The 17,868-nt window shown below is 40.5% G+C and overlaps 1 protein-coding gene across 2 annotated transcripts in view; it reads right to left on the bottom strand.

Moving 5' to 3' along the window:
- FNDC3B (fibronectin type III domain containing 3B) overlaps positions 1–17,868 on the bottom strand; it is a 348,128-nt gene that overhangs the window by 90,541 nt on the left and 239,719 nt on the right. For both annotated transcript variants that reach the window (XM_047730593.1, XM_047730603.1), the window contains exon 7: positions 4,758–4,816. In XM_047730593.1, coding sequence (XP_047586549.1) covers positions 4,758–4,816 — 59 coding nt within the window. The remainder of the gene's footprint in view (positions 1–4,757; positions 4,817–17,868) is intronic.

Genomic DNA, 17,868 nt, shown 5'->3' with positions numbered 1-17,868 from the left:
AGCTTTGTCTCCGGCACAACTTGAAACTCACTTCCATTTCAAGGAGGATGCCAGGAGATGACACGGTGCCTTTCAAGAGAATGTTGCGTAAAGGGGAATCCTCTACACCAGATGCCTACTCCAGGTGTCTAGGGAGGTGGTGACCCTAATGAGAGATTCAGGCTCTAAGAACTCTGGCTGGCTCAGGCCTTCTTCAGGGTGAAAGCTAATCTGACTATCACAAGGATCGTCATGGCTGACATCCAAAAAAAGAAGTGTAGAAGCCATAAAACTGACTTCCTGATGTTTAATTATTCTACTGCAAACTGAAGTCAATCTCCTTCACGATGATGATAAAAGTGGTGATTTCTAGTTACAGGATCAGTGGACAAGACCCAAGCTGACACTTGCTTTGGCACCAGAGATGTAAATGGGTTTGTTGTGGAGGTTACCAGTACAAGCCTGCTGAGGAATTAAGCTGCTTTGAAGGATCTAGAAGGATTCATAAAACCATCATTTACTTCTAAGTAATTACATAATGATTAAAAATCATTGTTCTCTGTGTTAATTAAATGTAGACTCCAACTCAAAGTGGTTGCTAGGTAAAAGCATACATATGTGCATACATACTGGGAAGTAAGACGCCTGATCTGGTAGGTGTTTGATATATGGTCTTTAGCTCTCCTTCTCCTTGTCCCCCTTTCTCTCCTATTCATTCAGTATTTTAAAACTTTTCTGTAAAATTTTACTATCTTAATTCTTAAATTATATCATATGCAAATTCTGCTCATTATTTGGATCAAAAATACCATTTATTTTCATAAAGTTACTAAATTATTCATCCCATGTTAAAAAAATATTTTCTATGTCAGTAGCTTCTAAATTTGGTCAGGACTTTGGAGTTAACTATGTGGGAGGCCTGCAGATCCAATTAGGGAGTACGTTAAGGAAATATTACCATGGAAATATTGGCTTCACTTCAAAAGTATCATCATGAAAAATAATAACACAATGGAAAATTTAAAAGGCAAAGGTCAGAGATCATTATTCAAAAAAAAAAAAAAGATACTCAAATCTAGGGTTTCACAATCTGTTTCCATCATTCCTTAAGTACTAACAACCTTGAATCTTTTCAGATATACTGATTATTTTTTCGAGGAATGGCTTCTTGGAGAGACAGTTGTTTCTCTTAGGTCAGTTTACTCACTTCTGAAACCGACAAATCAATTGTTTCCACAAGCTAAACATGAGTGAATGGGAACAATGCAGCTTACATGTATTTGCACCCTGAAAATAAACAGTCCAGCAGTATGTGGGGGACAACATCCAGCACTGTTATCAGAGCAGATTAAACCGCGCTGGCTTTGGAGGTGACACGTAATGATCGGGGTTTCTTCCTAAGTCACTTAGAATAACAGCAACCTTGTTTCTGAGATCCACAGATGCCTTGCAGATCCCAAGGCACCGAATTCTTACAAGTCTCAGGACAAATACCTCGTCAATCTGTACCCTGTTTTTACTCAATGGCTAAGTTGTTTGGGCCTATATAGTATCCCGGTTTCTGGAGAGCCAATGACTCGCTTAATTCAGGGGGCTCGAGGCTCTAGAAAGATGGCTGGAATCAACAAATCCTAAAAATCTTTAATACACCTAAAACAAATCATTTGCAGAATCTCAAAGAAAAATATATGCCTCTCATTGGGAGGCGTTATGGGACGTGGCTGAAACGAAAAACAAATTTAAAAAAGAGCCCAACTGCTGCTGCTCTGGGTCTTTCTCTGGGAAGCGGCCAGGCATCCCTTTCCCATTTCAGAGTGGAGCAGGGAATTTCACTTCCACGTAATGACACGCTCTACACGACACAGAGGTGTTCCATCCCAAGTCCTGTATACACCATATATGATTTACTTCTCATAGCCCCGGTGCTATTTATTGTCCTACCTTTCAAAGGTGAGGAAACCGAGGCTTGGTGGGGGGGTGCTCATGTCACTTACCCAAGATCACAGAGATAGTTCATGGCCCAGAGTGCCAGACTGCAAAGCAGAGGTCCCTCCTCCCCATGCTACTGCCCTGAGCTCTGGCACTAAGCTGTCCCACATTCCACCACTGCTGGCTGAGCCCTGTCTGATGGCGGCCAGCCTTCAGGCATGTCTTCCTGGCTGGAAGCTAGTGGCAGCCCCTACAGTCGGCCCCACATTTAGTCAGCAAATATTTGTTAAGGGTTCACAACGTGCCAAGGACCGCGCTAGGTATCAGAGGCACAAAGATAAAGAAGAGACACAATCATGAATAAGAACTCCAGATAGAGACAGGGGAGGTGAGACTAGGAGGGAGAGGAGGGGAGGGAGAGGAGGGGAGGGAGAGGAGGGGAGGGAGAGGAGGGGAGGGAGGAAAAAAATGTGTAAAACAACTAACTGAGCTGGGAAGGATGAGGGGGCGATCACCAAGCAGACAAGGTCTATGTGGGGACCAGGGGAAAAAGAACGACCCCCAAATTACGCCCACATCCTAATCCCTGGAGCCTATGAATATATTGCCCTGCGAGGTGAAAGGGACTCTGCAGATGTGATTAACTGAAGGACCATGTGAGACAGAGACAATCCTGGGGCGTCTGGGTGGGGTTGATGTAATAGCAAGGGTCCTTATAAGTGAATGGAGGAGGAAGGAAAATCAGAGAAGGAGGTAGGAGGATGGATGAGGCCACAAGCCGAGGAATCCAGGTGAACTCCAGAAGCAGCTGGAAAAGGTGAGGAAACAGACTCCCCCCAGAGCCTCCAGGAAAAAATGCAGGCCTGCCAACACCTTGACTTTAGCCAAATGAGACCCACTTTGGACTTTCTGGCCACTCAGATGACAATCCTATCAATGTTATAGCTCGGGCCCTATCCATTTACCTAAAAACTGCTCTATGATCCATAAAGAATAAGTGCTTAATAAATGCTGAATCAAGGGAAGGACTAAAGCATTTCCACAGTGCTCTTATCTGGCCAGAGCCACATGATCCGAACAAACATAGACTCTGTTGCTTGTGCAGTCAGGAAACGACTAGGAGTAACTCAAGACAGACACAGTATGTGTTCACGTGAGCAAGGTAGGACTGTGGAGTTTTGTGACTGTGCTGAGTCAGTCAACTAACCGGTGGCTCTGCCTTCGCGCTCCAATTCTGCCTCCCTCATGGAGTTTTCTTCATTCTGCTGTACCACAAGTATAAGCTTCTCCCACGATTCTGTCCCCCAGACTTTTCCAACCTCTTTCCATGCTCCACCCCCATCCCCCCAAGCTGTCACCTAGTGCTCTGCTTGAACCCTAACTCCATGCAATGGGATCTCCTCATCGAGGTCTCATTCCCCTCTCTCCACAGCCCTGACCCACCAGGCACCTACGACTGACCGCCGGCCGGCTTCACCTCCCAGGGTGTCCTGCTAGTGAAACAAACTCCACATGTCTCAAGGTGGCACTGAAGATACACAAAGGACACAGACAGGAGCCCATTCTAGAGGACTCACAAGTGACCAGGGAAGACGCAGCAGCAAGTAAATGGCGTACGATGTATTATGTACATACAGGCAGAGCACAGAGAGGCTGGGGGAGTAACAGTGGTTCTAAATACTGTGTGGAGAATCCCAGTTGACAGGCAGGGACAGGAATCCAGGGAGACTCTCAGAGGAAGCCACTCTTCACGGGAGGCATCAAAGCCTGAGAGCTCAGCAGTCTGTGACACCAAGTATCCAATAGACTGTAACACCTTACTGAGGTCTCTCCATGGCTCTCTGTTCTCTCCTTGCCATGCCGGGGAACACCACCTGAATTCTGCCTCCTAGAGCCTCTACTGACACCACAGTAAAGGATTCCTGAGGCTTGCCTTCCTGGGTTCAATCTCTTCTCAATCCAGTGCCTCTGTCAATGGTTTCATCAGCTTGAATAGCCCCGACTACATAACTTCTCTGCTCAGAAACTTGCAATGGCCACCTGCTCCTTACCAGAGTCAGGACAGACTCCACAACCCAACATCGACACCCCACTCCTCGGTAAGTTCCCTACTGTCCCCGTCCTCCAACATATCTCATGCTTTTAGGGTTAGTCAAAGTCAACTGTGTACCCTGAGGCATGTGTGAATTCTTCTGTTAAAAAGCCTCAGTATCTGAAACACACCAAGGATCAAGGTTTTCCATTCGGGCCAGAAAACATCCAAAACACTGGCTCTCTCACCTCAGATGAAAGGCTGAGTCAACAGTTTGCATTTTTTGCTTGAATTTCAAAGCATTTGGCAAAATCAAACTTAAAACCTCACAATATCATCATTCCTACCAATTTTTCTTCTTGCCATTACACTCAGTATTTTGGACTTAGTTTTTCTCAACTAACATTTAAATACCTTTTTGAAAGTTACCTGGAAAAATACTTGGAATCACTGAGGTTTTCAAAAATGATTATTACTACATTTACACAGGCTAAAGGAAATCATCAAAAGAAAACTGTTCTGTGGACCTGTGGTGGGGAGGGTGTGAGGGGGATGATATGTATCCTTGGAAGTAGGAAAGAATACCTAATTGCATCCAGAATACCTAAACAGAGAAGACATTTTGGTGGTTTATGACTGAATAGAAAGACTGCTGTTCTGTATTTTCATGCTCCATTAATAACAACACTGTTTCATAGTTTATAAATAATCAGCAATAGGAAGCGGCCCTTTTGTTTACCTACTATGTGGTGAAAGAAAAGCACACTTGAAATGCTTAAGAATGTGTCATTTATACTGAGAAATCCAGAAGACATACCTGTGGTTTCTCTATTCCTGAAAGAATGTCTTGCACTCTCTTTACTTCCAACTCATACTCTGCATGGAAAAAGAAAAAAGAATGGTTAATACCAGTAGAAGGTAAGGAGATTGTCCAGTTCCTTCTCCAAGGCCTTTAACTAGAGCTACCATGGAGTCAGCTGCCTGTGACCATGAACTTTTGGTACCACACACAGGATAATGACAAATCGGGAATGGCAATGATGCCCGGGTGGGGATCTCACTAAGGCTGTGCCAACCTGCCACTGTACTGGTTTACATGTTCACAAAGCTGATGAGATTAACAGTGCGTTCCATCTAATAATGCCACTGGCAACAGAAAATAAAAGGTCCTAAGAAGAAAGGAGAGACTGGATCACCTAGAAGCTGAGGCCGTATGAAGAGATGAGGTTGAAGAGACAGTGGCCAATTCAGACAGGGCTGTGAGTTCAGATTTTTTAGTTCAATTTTTATTCTAAGTTCAATGGGCAGCCACTGACATGTTTGAGGAGAGGGACTGACATGGTCTTTCCCCCCACCCCCAAGTCTGAGAAGACCTGTTTGGTTTTGCATGACTAGTGGACATATAGAAGGTATGCATGGAACCTCTTGGAGAGATCAGTCAGCATACTGCTGTGCTGTCTGGGTGGAGGACAGAGGTCGCCTGGGCTGGGGGTGGTAGGAAAGACAGGGAGAACAGAACTGGTTTTAAAGGTATAGGTGTTGGAGGACTGGGTGTGATAAGCAAGGGTGAAGGAATGAAAAGAATCAAGGATATGTACCTGTTTGGGGCCTGATCCATGAATGGATGGTGATGTCTTTAAATAAGATGGGGAAGTGGGAAGGTTTTGCAGGGGGGCAAGAACTGTTTTAGAAAGAGAAGGGGAGTCTACGGCCATACCACCTGAACGCGCCCGATCTCGTCTGATCTCAGAAAGAGAAGGGGAACGTGCTTGAAGCAGAGAGGATGGGGAGGGAAGAATGTGTATTTAAAAAAGCTAATAAAAGACTTTCAACTTAAGACTATGTGTTATAGAGGAACCAACCTCCCGACTTTCACAACCTACTTCATGTAATCTAATTTTGAACTTACCGATCTATTTAACTGTTAAACCTAGTTTATGAGGTAAATGCTAGAGTTACAGGATTGCTGAGCATATGTCCTCACCCTCAAATAGTTCAAGTCTAATGGGGGGAAAATGAAAGCAAGAGGTAATTCCATGTGATAGGTGCTTTGATATAGATAACCCAAAACAGAGCATTGTAGAAAGCTACCTGAGAACCAAAACCTCGCTGCCCCTGTGGACAAGCAGGCATTTGGAGGTGAGGAGGGAAGTGGAACTGGGGGTGAGAGGTTAGGAGGCTCAGCTCTTCCCCAGGGCTTTTCATACTCATTGCTCAAGTCTAATCTCAAAGTCAATCTACAAGAATCCTGCCTCAACCCTACCCCCTGCCCAGCCTCCAGTCATCTCACAGGCCATTTATTTCCTCTCTCTTGATTACCAAAATCTAGAAATCCTCTTGTCTGTGTGTTCCCTTGTTTATTACTTGTCTTTCCTGCTAAAATACACATTTTAGGAAGGCAGCAATGCTACAAGACTCAGCCCCCCCCCCACCCCGCCCCGTGAAGAATCAGATAGTGAGTATTTTTGTTGTGTAATAAGTGAACCAAATCTGAGTAAAAAAGCTGGCACCACCCTAAACTTTAAAAGGATCAGTTCCTTTCTTTCCTGTTGCATTCTACTTAGGAAAATGTGTTTACCTCTACTTTGGTGAGAAAAAGAAACCGGCTGGCGGCAATACAGGCCTTTAAATTGCAACTGAGGAACTTCACCTTCAGAAGACCAAATGACAAGCTCGTTTATAATCATGTAGTCCCAGTTCCGTTAAGATGTAGGTAACAGTTTATAAGTCAAACACAGACATAACCCTCACACTTTCTGGAAAGCCTCTTGTAGTTAAGGAAACTATAAGTAATGTGTATCTGAGAAGTTAACTGTCAGTAAAAATAAATAAAATAAAAATAAAATAAGCACAGTTGCAATAAATGAACTGGTTCCCTTGTTAAAGACGAAACTTTCTGAATCTCTGGTTACTCCAGAGTTTGCAGGACCCTATGGTTTCAAATGCTCTCCTCACTAGCTACACTGCTTCCTTCTGCAGTCACTGGCACAACGGCAAAACGACAGGAAGCCCGAAGCCAGACCCTATCCTTGAGGTAATAAAGGTTTAGATTAGAAGGGAGATAATCACCTACTCAACAAAGACGAGGGAAGAACTGAAGAGCTCAGCAAAAGAAGAATCCTCAGGACTGTGTACTAGATATAGGGCATGAAAGAAAGGAGTGAAAAGGGACGCTTTGTCCCACAAAAATGGAAGCCCCCTCCCCCTCGTCAGCTTTCAAACACAGATAACAGGAGAAAATGGTCAGGCTTTTGACAGAAAAAGGAAAAATGGAAAAGGAGGTTGGATTGGGGGTGGGAGGGGTGTCTGTTTAAGACAGAAAAGAATGGGTTTCAGGTAAGCGCCAGAAATACAAGTGAAAGGTCCAGAATGGGATAAAAGCAACTTTCAAAGGGAGGTCAGGACTGTTCCAGTCTGTCCGTGATTACGGCGAGGAAAACTGACCTTTCCTGAGCACCCAGGTACGTGCTGGCTGCTCAAGGCACCATCCGCTGGCTCGTGTGTACACCACTGTGAGCAAGATGGACAGTCTCCACTCCGCCTCACAGCAGTGGGCAGGGCCCAAGTCTTCTGTGCATCACGGTTTTCACCTCTGAGGCTGAACACTACACATGCAGGTGTCATTGTTGACTGAGAAATGAGGAGGAGGAATGAGGGAGGCAACAGATGGCAGGCCAGCAGACATGATCTCCCTAGGGCCGCAGACCAGTGTGTGGCCCAAAAGCAAGCAGAACCTTTGACCGCACGGCGACAAATGAGTAAGGGTCTGGGGGTGGTGAAGGCGAGCAGGTGGAGAGAGAAGAGCCGAGGGCTGAGGTGGGTGGGTGTTCGCATGGAAGCAAGAAGGTGGCGGCAGAACACCCCGCCCCCAGGTCCCATCAGAGAGGGTGGGTTGTTGGTCTTGTTCTTTTCTTTTCTTTTTTTCCATCTCTAAGAAAGCTGTCAAATAAATAGAGCAAAGGCCTTTGGATCTGAGGGAAGGTATGTGAGAAAAGGAAGAAAAAGCAGGTCATGAATGGAGCCAAATAAACAAAGGATTCTGAGAAGATCAAAACTAAAAAGGGCAGGGCGAGGGAAGGAAAAGGTAGTGAAGGGACAATCACTGGCCTATTATATCAGGAGAAACGCAGTTTCAAAGCCAGACCGGATTCTTTCTTTTTCTTTCTTTCTTTCTTTCTTTCTTTCTTTTTTTCAAGATTCTAAATGCTGAATACAGAGAAAGAAGAGAAAAATGCATTCATACCACATTTACTGAACACTTTTCCATTTGTGCTGCCCCAGACTAGGAGAAAAGAGTAAATGCCAGGCATACAATGTGCACACACAAGAGTGAAAATAAAACCTGTTCAACCGAGCTAAAGTGACAGTTACTTACACATGTAAAGTAAACTCACGTGTGAAAGCTAGCAGTCCGGTATGGGATGCCAAAATTCACAACTCTCCCACCTGAATAACCCAGTTCTCTCAGACCCTGGCCTGCTTCTCACAAAGCTAAACTGAACTGTGCCTCGGAGCAGTCCTACAAATTATCACCCTTTCCATTCAACAGCTTTGGAGCTCAGCTATCCAGGAGATTCCAGAGTTTGGATGAAGCTTTCACTTGCTCGCCTGCTTTCTTTACCCTGTGGTTCTCCCTTCGCCTCAAGCTCACGCACACACATGCTGTATCGTGCATGAGGACAGATAAATAGTAGTGAATGCTCTCACAAAAATTTCCAAACGAAACCAGAAAGAACAGTTCTGGTGACCTGCCTTCAGGAAATCTTTTTTATATCAAGTTAAAGAGAAAACTAGGTCTCTGTTAGTTTCTGTCTTTACTTCCTTAAAGAATCTGGTGCGTGACAACTGAAGAGCAGAATGTCCTAGAAGTGGGGTGGGGTGGGGTGGGGGGAGCCAGGTTCTGGCACAAGGTTGTAGGACAAGGTTCTTTTCATCATCAGGCCTGCCTTCTTCCTTCTGGTTTGCAGCAAGTCAACTAATACAGAGGCAGATCTTAGAGGTCAACTTTGTATTTCTTTCTCCTTGCACTGAGCTGCCAGGAGCTAAGGCAACAGATCAAAATCATTTCCTACCTGCTTTGGTTTTCGTTGCCACCATGGCTGATGTGGATGGACAGGACAACCCACCTTTCACAGCACTACCTTCCTAATATTTGAAAGCCTTTTCCTTGCAGTGAAGACTGCCAATCAGTAAAGAAGGGTTACTGGGTACTCGCAGACAGTGCTTCATAGAGAGAATAGGTGTTTGTTTCATAGATACAGACATTTTTGGGGACAGGTAATTTCTTTAAAAGGAGTCAAGAGGGAAGCCTCTCGTTTAAACATATCCCAATGAGCTGAGAACCACTCAATTTGCAAATGCCAAATAAAGGGGAAGGGGGCTTCTGCACAGTAACTTACATGTTTCTTCTCCCAAAAAACAAATCTTCTCCCAAGAAAATAAAGCATTTTTTAGCAAAGAGAAAGTTAAAATAAAAATATACAAGCAAGCAAATATGCTTTTTTTTTTAAAGAAAAACAAAACAAAACAAAACAACAACCCACACACATAGACGGAATATGTGTCATGTGAAGTTTAAACTTTCCACAAATAATGGTTTTCATGTTTGCTCCACAAAGAACCGTAAGTTCAGACTGTTTGAATAACTGTAAGGCCTAAACTAATTAAAACATCCCCCTTTATAAACACAATCTACTTCTTTGGTTTGCTTCACATTTTTTCCATCTTAGAAAAGAAATGCAGCTAGACACTTAGCTGTGAGCTATAGAATGTATTTATGGTTGTAACAACCCCTTCATTCCAACAGCATGACATCAGCATTATTTCTCTGTAAACCTTCTGTCTAGTTCTCATCCGCACGCCTCATTTGCAGATATGCCCGACATAACATGATATGCTTTCTCAGATCTGCCAAGAGCTGACTTCGCTACTATCTTTAATACATATTATATATTAAACTAGGGGCGTGGAAAATATGCAACTTCTCGTCATGCCCATTTTGGGGATAAGAGGCTTAAAAACCACTAACTACTCAATGTAAGTACTAAATGAATGGAAATAAACACTTTGGAATGAAAAAAAAAATATGACTCAATAGTAAGGAAGAGTTAAATATGCAGTCACTGCCTACCAATGCTAAAGAGAATGAATGGGGATGAGGTAAGATGGTTTAAGAATGCTTGCTGAATTGCTTTTCTAATCAAAAAGAAAAAGAAAAAAAATCCTCTATCTTCATTTAAAAAATATTACCTATGCTGAGAAAAAAGAATCAATAAATGCATACAAAAGCAGTATTAATTACTTAAGGACCTCCATTTAGTGATTATAATCCAGAGTTAATGGCATTAAAATCAAATATTAAAAATGTACAAAATCACAAGGAATAAATTTACATAATCTAGGACAATGCAGTTAATGCCCAAGGACAAATATTCCAGAAATACCTTCAGTTATCAATCATCCTGATACTTAAAAATGCAAAAGCAAACATCTCTCTAGCCATTTGGCTGGTTAAGTGGTTGGTTACTCTATTGGAAATTCTGGAAGATAGCTAAGGGAATACCAGACACTCAACACTAAAGAGAAAGCAGCACGCAGGTGAACATATGTCGTAGGAAGTTGCCTTCCAGTCGAGGAAAATATTTTCAAGGGAATTTGGGCTCCCAACAGATTCTGGAGCCCTAAGAGGAAGAGCAGAGGAGAGATGAATTCCTTTTGCTGGTGGAGTGCCCTGCTGGAAAGGAGGGATGGCCAGAGAATGTAAATGGGATAAGGGGGAGGGGGAGGCAGATCTCCTCCCAGCCTTTGTCAATATTTCTGGAACTGAGTAGAAAGAGTTATTTTCTTTCCTGGCCCAAGATTTGAGCAAAATCCTACCAGGAATATGCACATTAATCTACTCATAGGCAAAAGTGGGTCTCTGGACAAAAGTTATCTAACACTGTAAGTAGTAAGAAGGACAACCCAGAAGTGCTAGGTCCGGGACTTGAAAGAAAAGAGAAACACCAGATATAATCCCTTTGTTGACTTCCAGGTCATACTCATAGCTTCTCTCTTAACCACCTTCTTGGAATGCTAACTAAACTGGGTTGGTTCTGCCTGAAATATTAGGATGGTCTCTGTTCATCTCTGTCAAATTTCTGAAGAAAAATTCTTGAGTTCACAAAAATCACACTTGTACATGGAACTAGACAAACACAGCTAGTATTTTTTAAGAACATCAAACTAAACAGCAATGAAAACCCCACAAAAATGGATGAAGTATTACATAGATATGCTTGCCTGTCAAGCATGACTAGACACCAGTCCTGTCCTTTCCCTCCCTCTGTGTGTTTGAGACATTTCACTGGCTAGCTGAGTCCTAACCTGTGCCAGATATAGCTCTTTTATTTTGGGGGAAGGCTCAACTCCATGATTATCCAGCAAGAGCTGGTACCCTCCCTGGGTGTGTAACAGGAAGGCAATCGCTTAAACACAGGATAGAACGACTTACAAACGTAATTAAAGTTTATACACTACTTTCTGCGTTGGCATCTGTAAACATTTCCACAAAATGTTTTTTCATTAAGACTTGGCATGCCACATTGAAAACTTCTCAAGTGGCTTTATTCAAAACTTTTGCCAAGACTATGTCAACTAACAGGCAGAATCCAGAGAGAACAATGTTGTAACACATTAAATTCGAAAGAGAATTTTAATATTTATAACACCTATATGAACACTTTCTACACTTACATTTTCTTAATTGACGTCCCATATGACTAACCTACACATCTGAGGGTGAGGCTGGATATTCAGTCAAAGGCCAAAGAACCCAGTGAAGCTCATCAGCTGACACGGAGATCAAACTCAGAGCTAACTCTGTGTGCTAGAGCTCCAAATCATTCCCCAGAGTTTTAGCACATGGAAAAGTCCTTACTACCCATGGTACAACTGACCTCACCCAGAAAATCAGCAAAGGATATAAGTGGGTACATACAAGTGGGTACATACTCAGATGCATATTAGCCGCAAGGCAGGTAATGTCAATGAGTAAAAGAAGGTGGACCTATTACGCAAAAGGGAAGGGTAAAGACTGTGGAAAACTGAAAAAGCCTTCACCCTATTTAACAGGGGGAGCTGCTGTGTATCACAATCAATTATTGCTAGGCAGGATCATTGGTCTAAGGCTGACCGACACTGCCATTTTACCAGAGAATCTAGAAATGGAAAAATTTTCAGGAAATTGCCTGATTTGTACAAATATACACTGTCTAACACCTTTTAATCTATTGAAAAGTGAAGGAGTTAGTACTATGAATACCCACACACCTTTCACCTAGACAGATCAATTGCTAACATTTTGCTATACTCGCATGTTCACATTTTGTCTCTACACACACACACACACACACACACACACACACACATTGTTTTTCAGAACCACTTGGAAGGAATTTGTTGATCTTATGACAAGATCTTGAGTTTACCCCAAAAGCTTCAGCGTCTCTCCCAAGAACAAGGACCTTCTCACACACAACCATAACATCACAACCAAAAAATTTAACACCAACAGAATAAAATCTGATATACATCCCATATTCATATTACCCCAATCATTCCAATGATATTAGTATCTTTAATGTTTTTCCCCCTAATCCAGGATCCAATAGAGAAACACATGTTGGATTCATCTACCCGGTTTTGTTCATCTCCTTTAACCTAGAACAGAAGTCCCCCATATTTTTTTGTCTTCCTAAAGTTGTTATTTTTGAAGAGTCTAGACCAGGTTTCTTCAAGCATGTAGCACTATTTTAAATGTGTAACTATTTCCTCATAATTAGATTCAAATTAAAAACTTTTGGCAAGAATTCTCTAGATATAATTCATCCAATACATGAGGAAGCACATAGTACCAGCTGGAACTTTTTGGTGAAGCTCTGCACTGTGATGACCTGGTTACAGTGTTGGGTAACCTGTTCCTCCATAGTGAAAGCACATTCTCCTCCTTTCACTTGAGGGTTAAACAATGATGATCTTTGCCAGAAGGTATTATATTAATAGTTGCAAGATGGCGATAACGCTTTCTATCATTCTTTCTATGTGTATTAGTTCTTCCTTCACTTTAAGTATATATGAATTCATGGATTCTTTTTATTAAAAACATTGTAATACTCCAACGCAATCCTTTTTGATGCTAAAACTATACCAAATGTAGCCAGTGGGAGGCCCTTCAAACTGTTTTCTATGTCCCTTTGTCCACCTTCTTAAGACTTCTGTTTTGAACACCTATTAAATATTCTGGCTAGGGGTACCTGGGTGGCTCAGTCAGTTAAGCGACTGCCTTGGGCTCAGGTCATGATCCCAGAGCTCTGGAATTGAGCCCCGCATGTGGCTCCCTGCTCAGTGGGAAGCCTGCTTCTCCCTCTCCCACTCCCCCTGTTTGTGTTCCTGCTCTTGCTGTCTTTCTGTCAAAGAAATGAATAAAATCTTCAAAAAAAAAAAAAAAATTCTGGCTAAAGGTCGCTTGGCCAATAGCACAGAGATGTGTAGACTGCTGGTGAGAGATTTTAGTAGCATAAAGTAGAATTTATCAAAATTCATCCAAATTTTTCAGATTTGTCAAAAGCCACTATTAGCCAAGGATTTTCTAATTTAAAAGCAACTAGAAAGAAAAACAACATGTAAATACATTTCTGGTTTCTAAGTCTTGTAGCAATTAAAGTTAAAACAAAGCAACCCAATAACCCAAGAGCCATTCATCTTAAATGGCATTTTAAGACAATGCAAACTTGAAACAATCATTAGGTAAAAGAAGAAATCAAACGGAAAATAATAAATTATCTCAAAACCAATGAAAATGAAACACAAGACAAAAGTTATGGGATACAGCAAAAGCAGTTATGAGAGGAAAGGTTACAGCAATAAACACATATATTAAGACGTCAGAATGGCCTTAAATAAACAACTTTCAAATCAGGAAACTAGAAAAGGAACAAGTCAGCAGAAGGAAATATTAAGGATCAGAGTAGAAGTAAATGAAACAAATCAGAAAAGAGAAAGAATCAATGGATCCAAGAGCTGGTTCTCCAGAAATGATAAAATTGACAAACCTTCAACTAGACTAAGAAAAGATGACTCAAAACTAGAAATTGAAGATAAATTACAAATGATAGCACAGAAATACACGGAATCATAAGTGATTACTATGAACAATTACCAACAATTTATGTAACCAAGAAGGAATGGATACATTTCTAGAAATAAGCAACTGACCAAGACTGAATTGGGAAGAAACAAAATCTGAACAGACCAATCACAAGAGATTAAATCAGTATCAAAAAACTCCCAACTTAGAAAACCCCAAGACCAGATGACTTTACTGGAGAATTCTATCCAACATTTAAAGAAAATACCAATCCTCCTAAAACTTTTCCAAAATATTGAAGAGGAGGAACACTTCCAAACTTAATTCTGCAAAGTCAGCATTACTTTAATACTAAAACCAGATAAAGATACTACAAGAAAACTGCAGGCCAGTATCTCCAATGAATACAGATGCAAAAATTCTCAACAAGATATTAGCAAACCAAATTCAAGAACACATTAACCTTGAGATGAAAGGATGGTTGAACATACACGAATCCACAAATATAATACATCATATCAATAAAATGAAAGATAAAAATTATACCATCATCTCAATAGCTACAGTTAAAAGCATTTGACAAAATACAACATCCTTTTGTGATAAAAATTCTTAACAGGTTGGGTATAGAAGGAACATACCTCAACCTAATAAAAGCCATATATACATAACAAACATTATACACAGCAGAGACAAATTAAATGGTTTCTACTCAGTCATAAACAAAGCAAGGATTCCGATTCTCATGATTCCCATTCAATATAGTGCTGGATGTTCAAGCTAGAGCAATTAGGCAAGACAAAGAAATAAAAGGCATGCAAACTGAAATGGGAGAAGTAAAACTGTCATTATAAAATCCTGTACAATCAGTCAAAAATTTCTAGAATTAACCAACAATTTCAGCAAAATGGGAGGATACAAAATCAAAATATAGAAATCAACTGCATATTTTTACACTAATGAGGAAGCATCTGAAAAAGAAATAAAACTTTTTTTTAAGATTTTATTTATTTGACAGTTAGAGATCGCAAAGTAGGCAGAGAGGCAGGCAGAGAGAGAGGAGGAAACAGTCTCCCTGATGAGCAGAGAGCCCAATGTGGGGCTCGATCCCAGAACCCTGGGATCATGACCTGAGCCGAAGGCAGAGGCTTTAACCCACTGAGCCACCCAGGCGCCCCAGAAATAAAACATTCTAATCACAATAGCATCAAAACCAAAATACTTTGGAATAAATCTGACCAAAGAAGTAAAAGATGTGTATAATGCAAACTATAAATATTGCTGAAAGAAATCAAAGGCACAAACAAAAGATATCTCATGTTCATGAGTCAGAAGAATTAATATTGTTAAAATGGCCATACTATCCAAAGCTATCTACAGATCAACATAATCCCCATCAAAATACAAAAGGCATTCTCCACAGAAAGAAACAATCCTAAAATTTGTGTGGAATCACAAAAGATCTCCAGTAGGTAAAGCAATCCTGAGAAAAAAGAACAAAGCTGGAGGTATTACACTTTCAAATTTCAAACTATACCACAAAGACACAATAATAAAATCAGAATGGTACCGTCACAAAAAAAGGTACAATGACCAACAGAACAGATTAGAGAGCCCAGAATTAAGCTCTGGCATATACGGCCAACTAATATGTAACAAGGGAGAAAAGAATACCCAAAAGAGAAAGGACAATCTTTTCAACAAAAACTGGAGAAACACGTGTAGAACAACAAAATTGGACCCCTATCTCTCACTACTCAAAAATTAACTCAAAATGGGAGTAGAATCTGGAAAGAAAGAAAAAAAAAAAAAAAGAATAAGCAAAAAGGAGAATCAGATTTATAAATACAGAGAACAAACTGATAGTTGCCAGAGGGGTGAGGGGGTCAGGCAAAATGGAACACCAAGTCAATGATATTCTAACAGAGATGTATAAGGACAGATAGCAGCTACATTTGTGGTGAACTTGTCCAATCACTATGTTGTACACCTGGAACTAAGATAACACTGTATCAATCTGTACTAAAAAAAAAAAAAATGAACAAACAAACAAAAAATTCTATAGCTTCTAGCTGACTTTAGGTGCAGTGGATACCATAATCCAAAGATGTTTAGGTGCTACTCCTTAGAATGTGTGAATATGTTAGGTTACATGGTAAAGGAGAATTAAGGTGGAGAAAGAAATTAAGATTCCCAATGACCAGATCTTAAAATAGGGATATTATCCTGGATTATCCTGATGGGCCCAACACAATCACAAACATCTTTAAAAAACTATAAAATGAAAAAAAAACAAACAAACTATAAAATGATAAATTTATATTGTTAAAAAAAAAAACAAAATAGATGGAAGGTCAAAATGTAAGACATGATACCATAAAACTCTGAGAAGAAAACGCATAGGTAAGACGCTCACTGATATTGGTCTTGTAAACAATTTTGAAAGCATGACATCAAAAGCATAAAAGAAAAAAAATTAATAAATTGAACTACATCAACTCAAAAGCTTTGGCACACCGAAAGAAACTACAAAATAGACAACTTATGGTAGGAAAGAAATTTTTGCAAATGATATAACAAATAAAGAGTTAATATCCACAATATAAAAACAAACAATATAACAACAAAAATCTGACTAAAAAATAGGAAGAGCAACACACACATTTCTCCAATGAGGACATCAAATGGCCAACAGACACATGAAAATATGCTCAGCATCACTATTCCTCAGATAAATGAAAAGCAAAACCACAATGAACTATTACCACACACCTGTTAGAAGAGCCATCTTCAAGAAGACAGAAAACAACAGGTGCTGGCAAGGATGTGGTGAAAAAGGAACCCTTATACATTGTTGATGGGAATGTAAATTGGCAACTACTACGGAAATCAATATGGAGATTCCTCAGAAAGTTAAAAAGATCTACCGTATGATCCAGCAATTCCACTTCTGTGTTTATACCCAAAGGAAATGAATACAGGATTTTGAAGAGATACATGCATTCTCATGTTTATCACAGCATTATTCACAACAGCTAAGACATGAAAGCAACCCAAACGCCCGTCAACAGATGAGCAGATGAAAAAGATGTGGTGTATATACTCAATGGAATAATACTCAGTCACGAGAAAGACAGACATCTTCCTATTTAGGACAACATGGATGAACCCTGAGCACACTATGCTAAGCGAGGTAAGTCAGACAAAGAACAGCACTATGTATCACTTACACAAATTCTAAAAGTTAAACCTGGAAAAATATGGAGTAAAATGGTGGTATGAGGGAACTGGGCAAAGGGGGGAGTGGAAGGGGAAGAGAGTGGTTGAGGAGATAAAAGTGATGGTATTTAAGGGTACAAACTTACAATGAACAGTAAATGAGCCATAGTGATCTAATGCCCAGTATAATGAATATAGATGATAATATGTACTATAATCTTGTAATGTGATAAATATCACTATATTGGCAATTACATTACAAAAGATAAATATATCAAAGTAACACACTATACACCTTAAACACTATGTAACACACCAAATTCATATATAAAAAAGACATAATGCAGATTAAACATGAATCCTGTCAAGCCATTATCCAATTTAGAGGGTTACAAATTCCATGGAAAATGACTATATAGTCCCTGACCTAAATAAACTGAAGAAAGCGGAAAAAAAAACACCCTACAGCTAACTTAAACTCTAGAAAGTCAAGTTAGTCATGGTAAACTTTAAGTAGAAAAACACTGCACATTTGGCTTTTCTTCGACTGTACAATTCCTGCTCTCAATTTAATCTGGCCGTG

This window comes from Lutra lutra, chromosome 1 (assembly GCF_902655055.1).
Source record: "Lutra lutra chromosome 1, mLutLut1.2, whole genome shotgun sequence".
Taxonomy (NCBI): Eukaryota; Metazoa; Chordata; class Mammalia; order Carnivora; family Mustelidae; genus Lutra; species Lutra lutra.
Note: the sequence above shows the minus strand (reverse complement) of the source record. Positions and strands in the feature narration are given on the sequence as shown.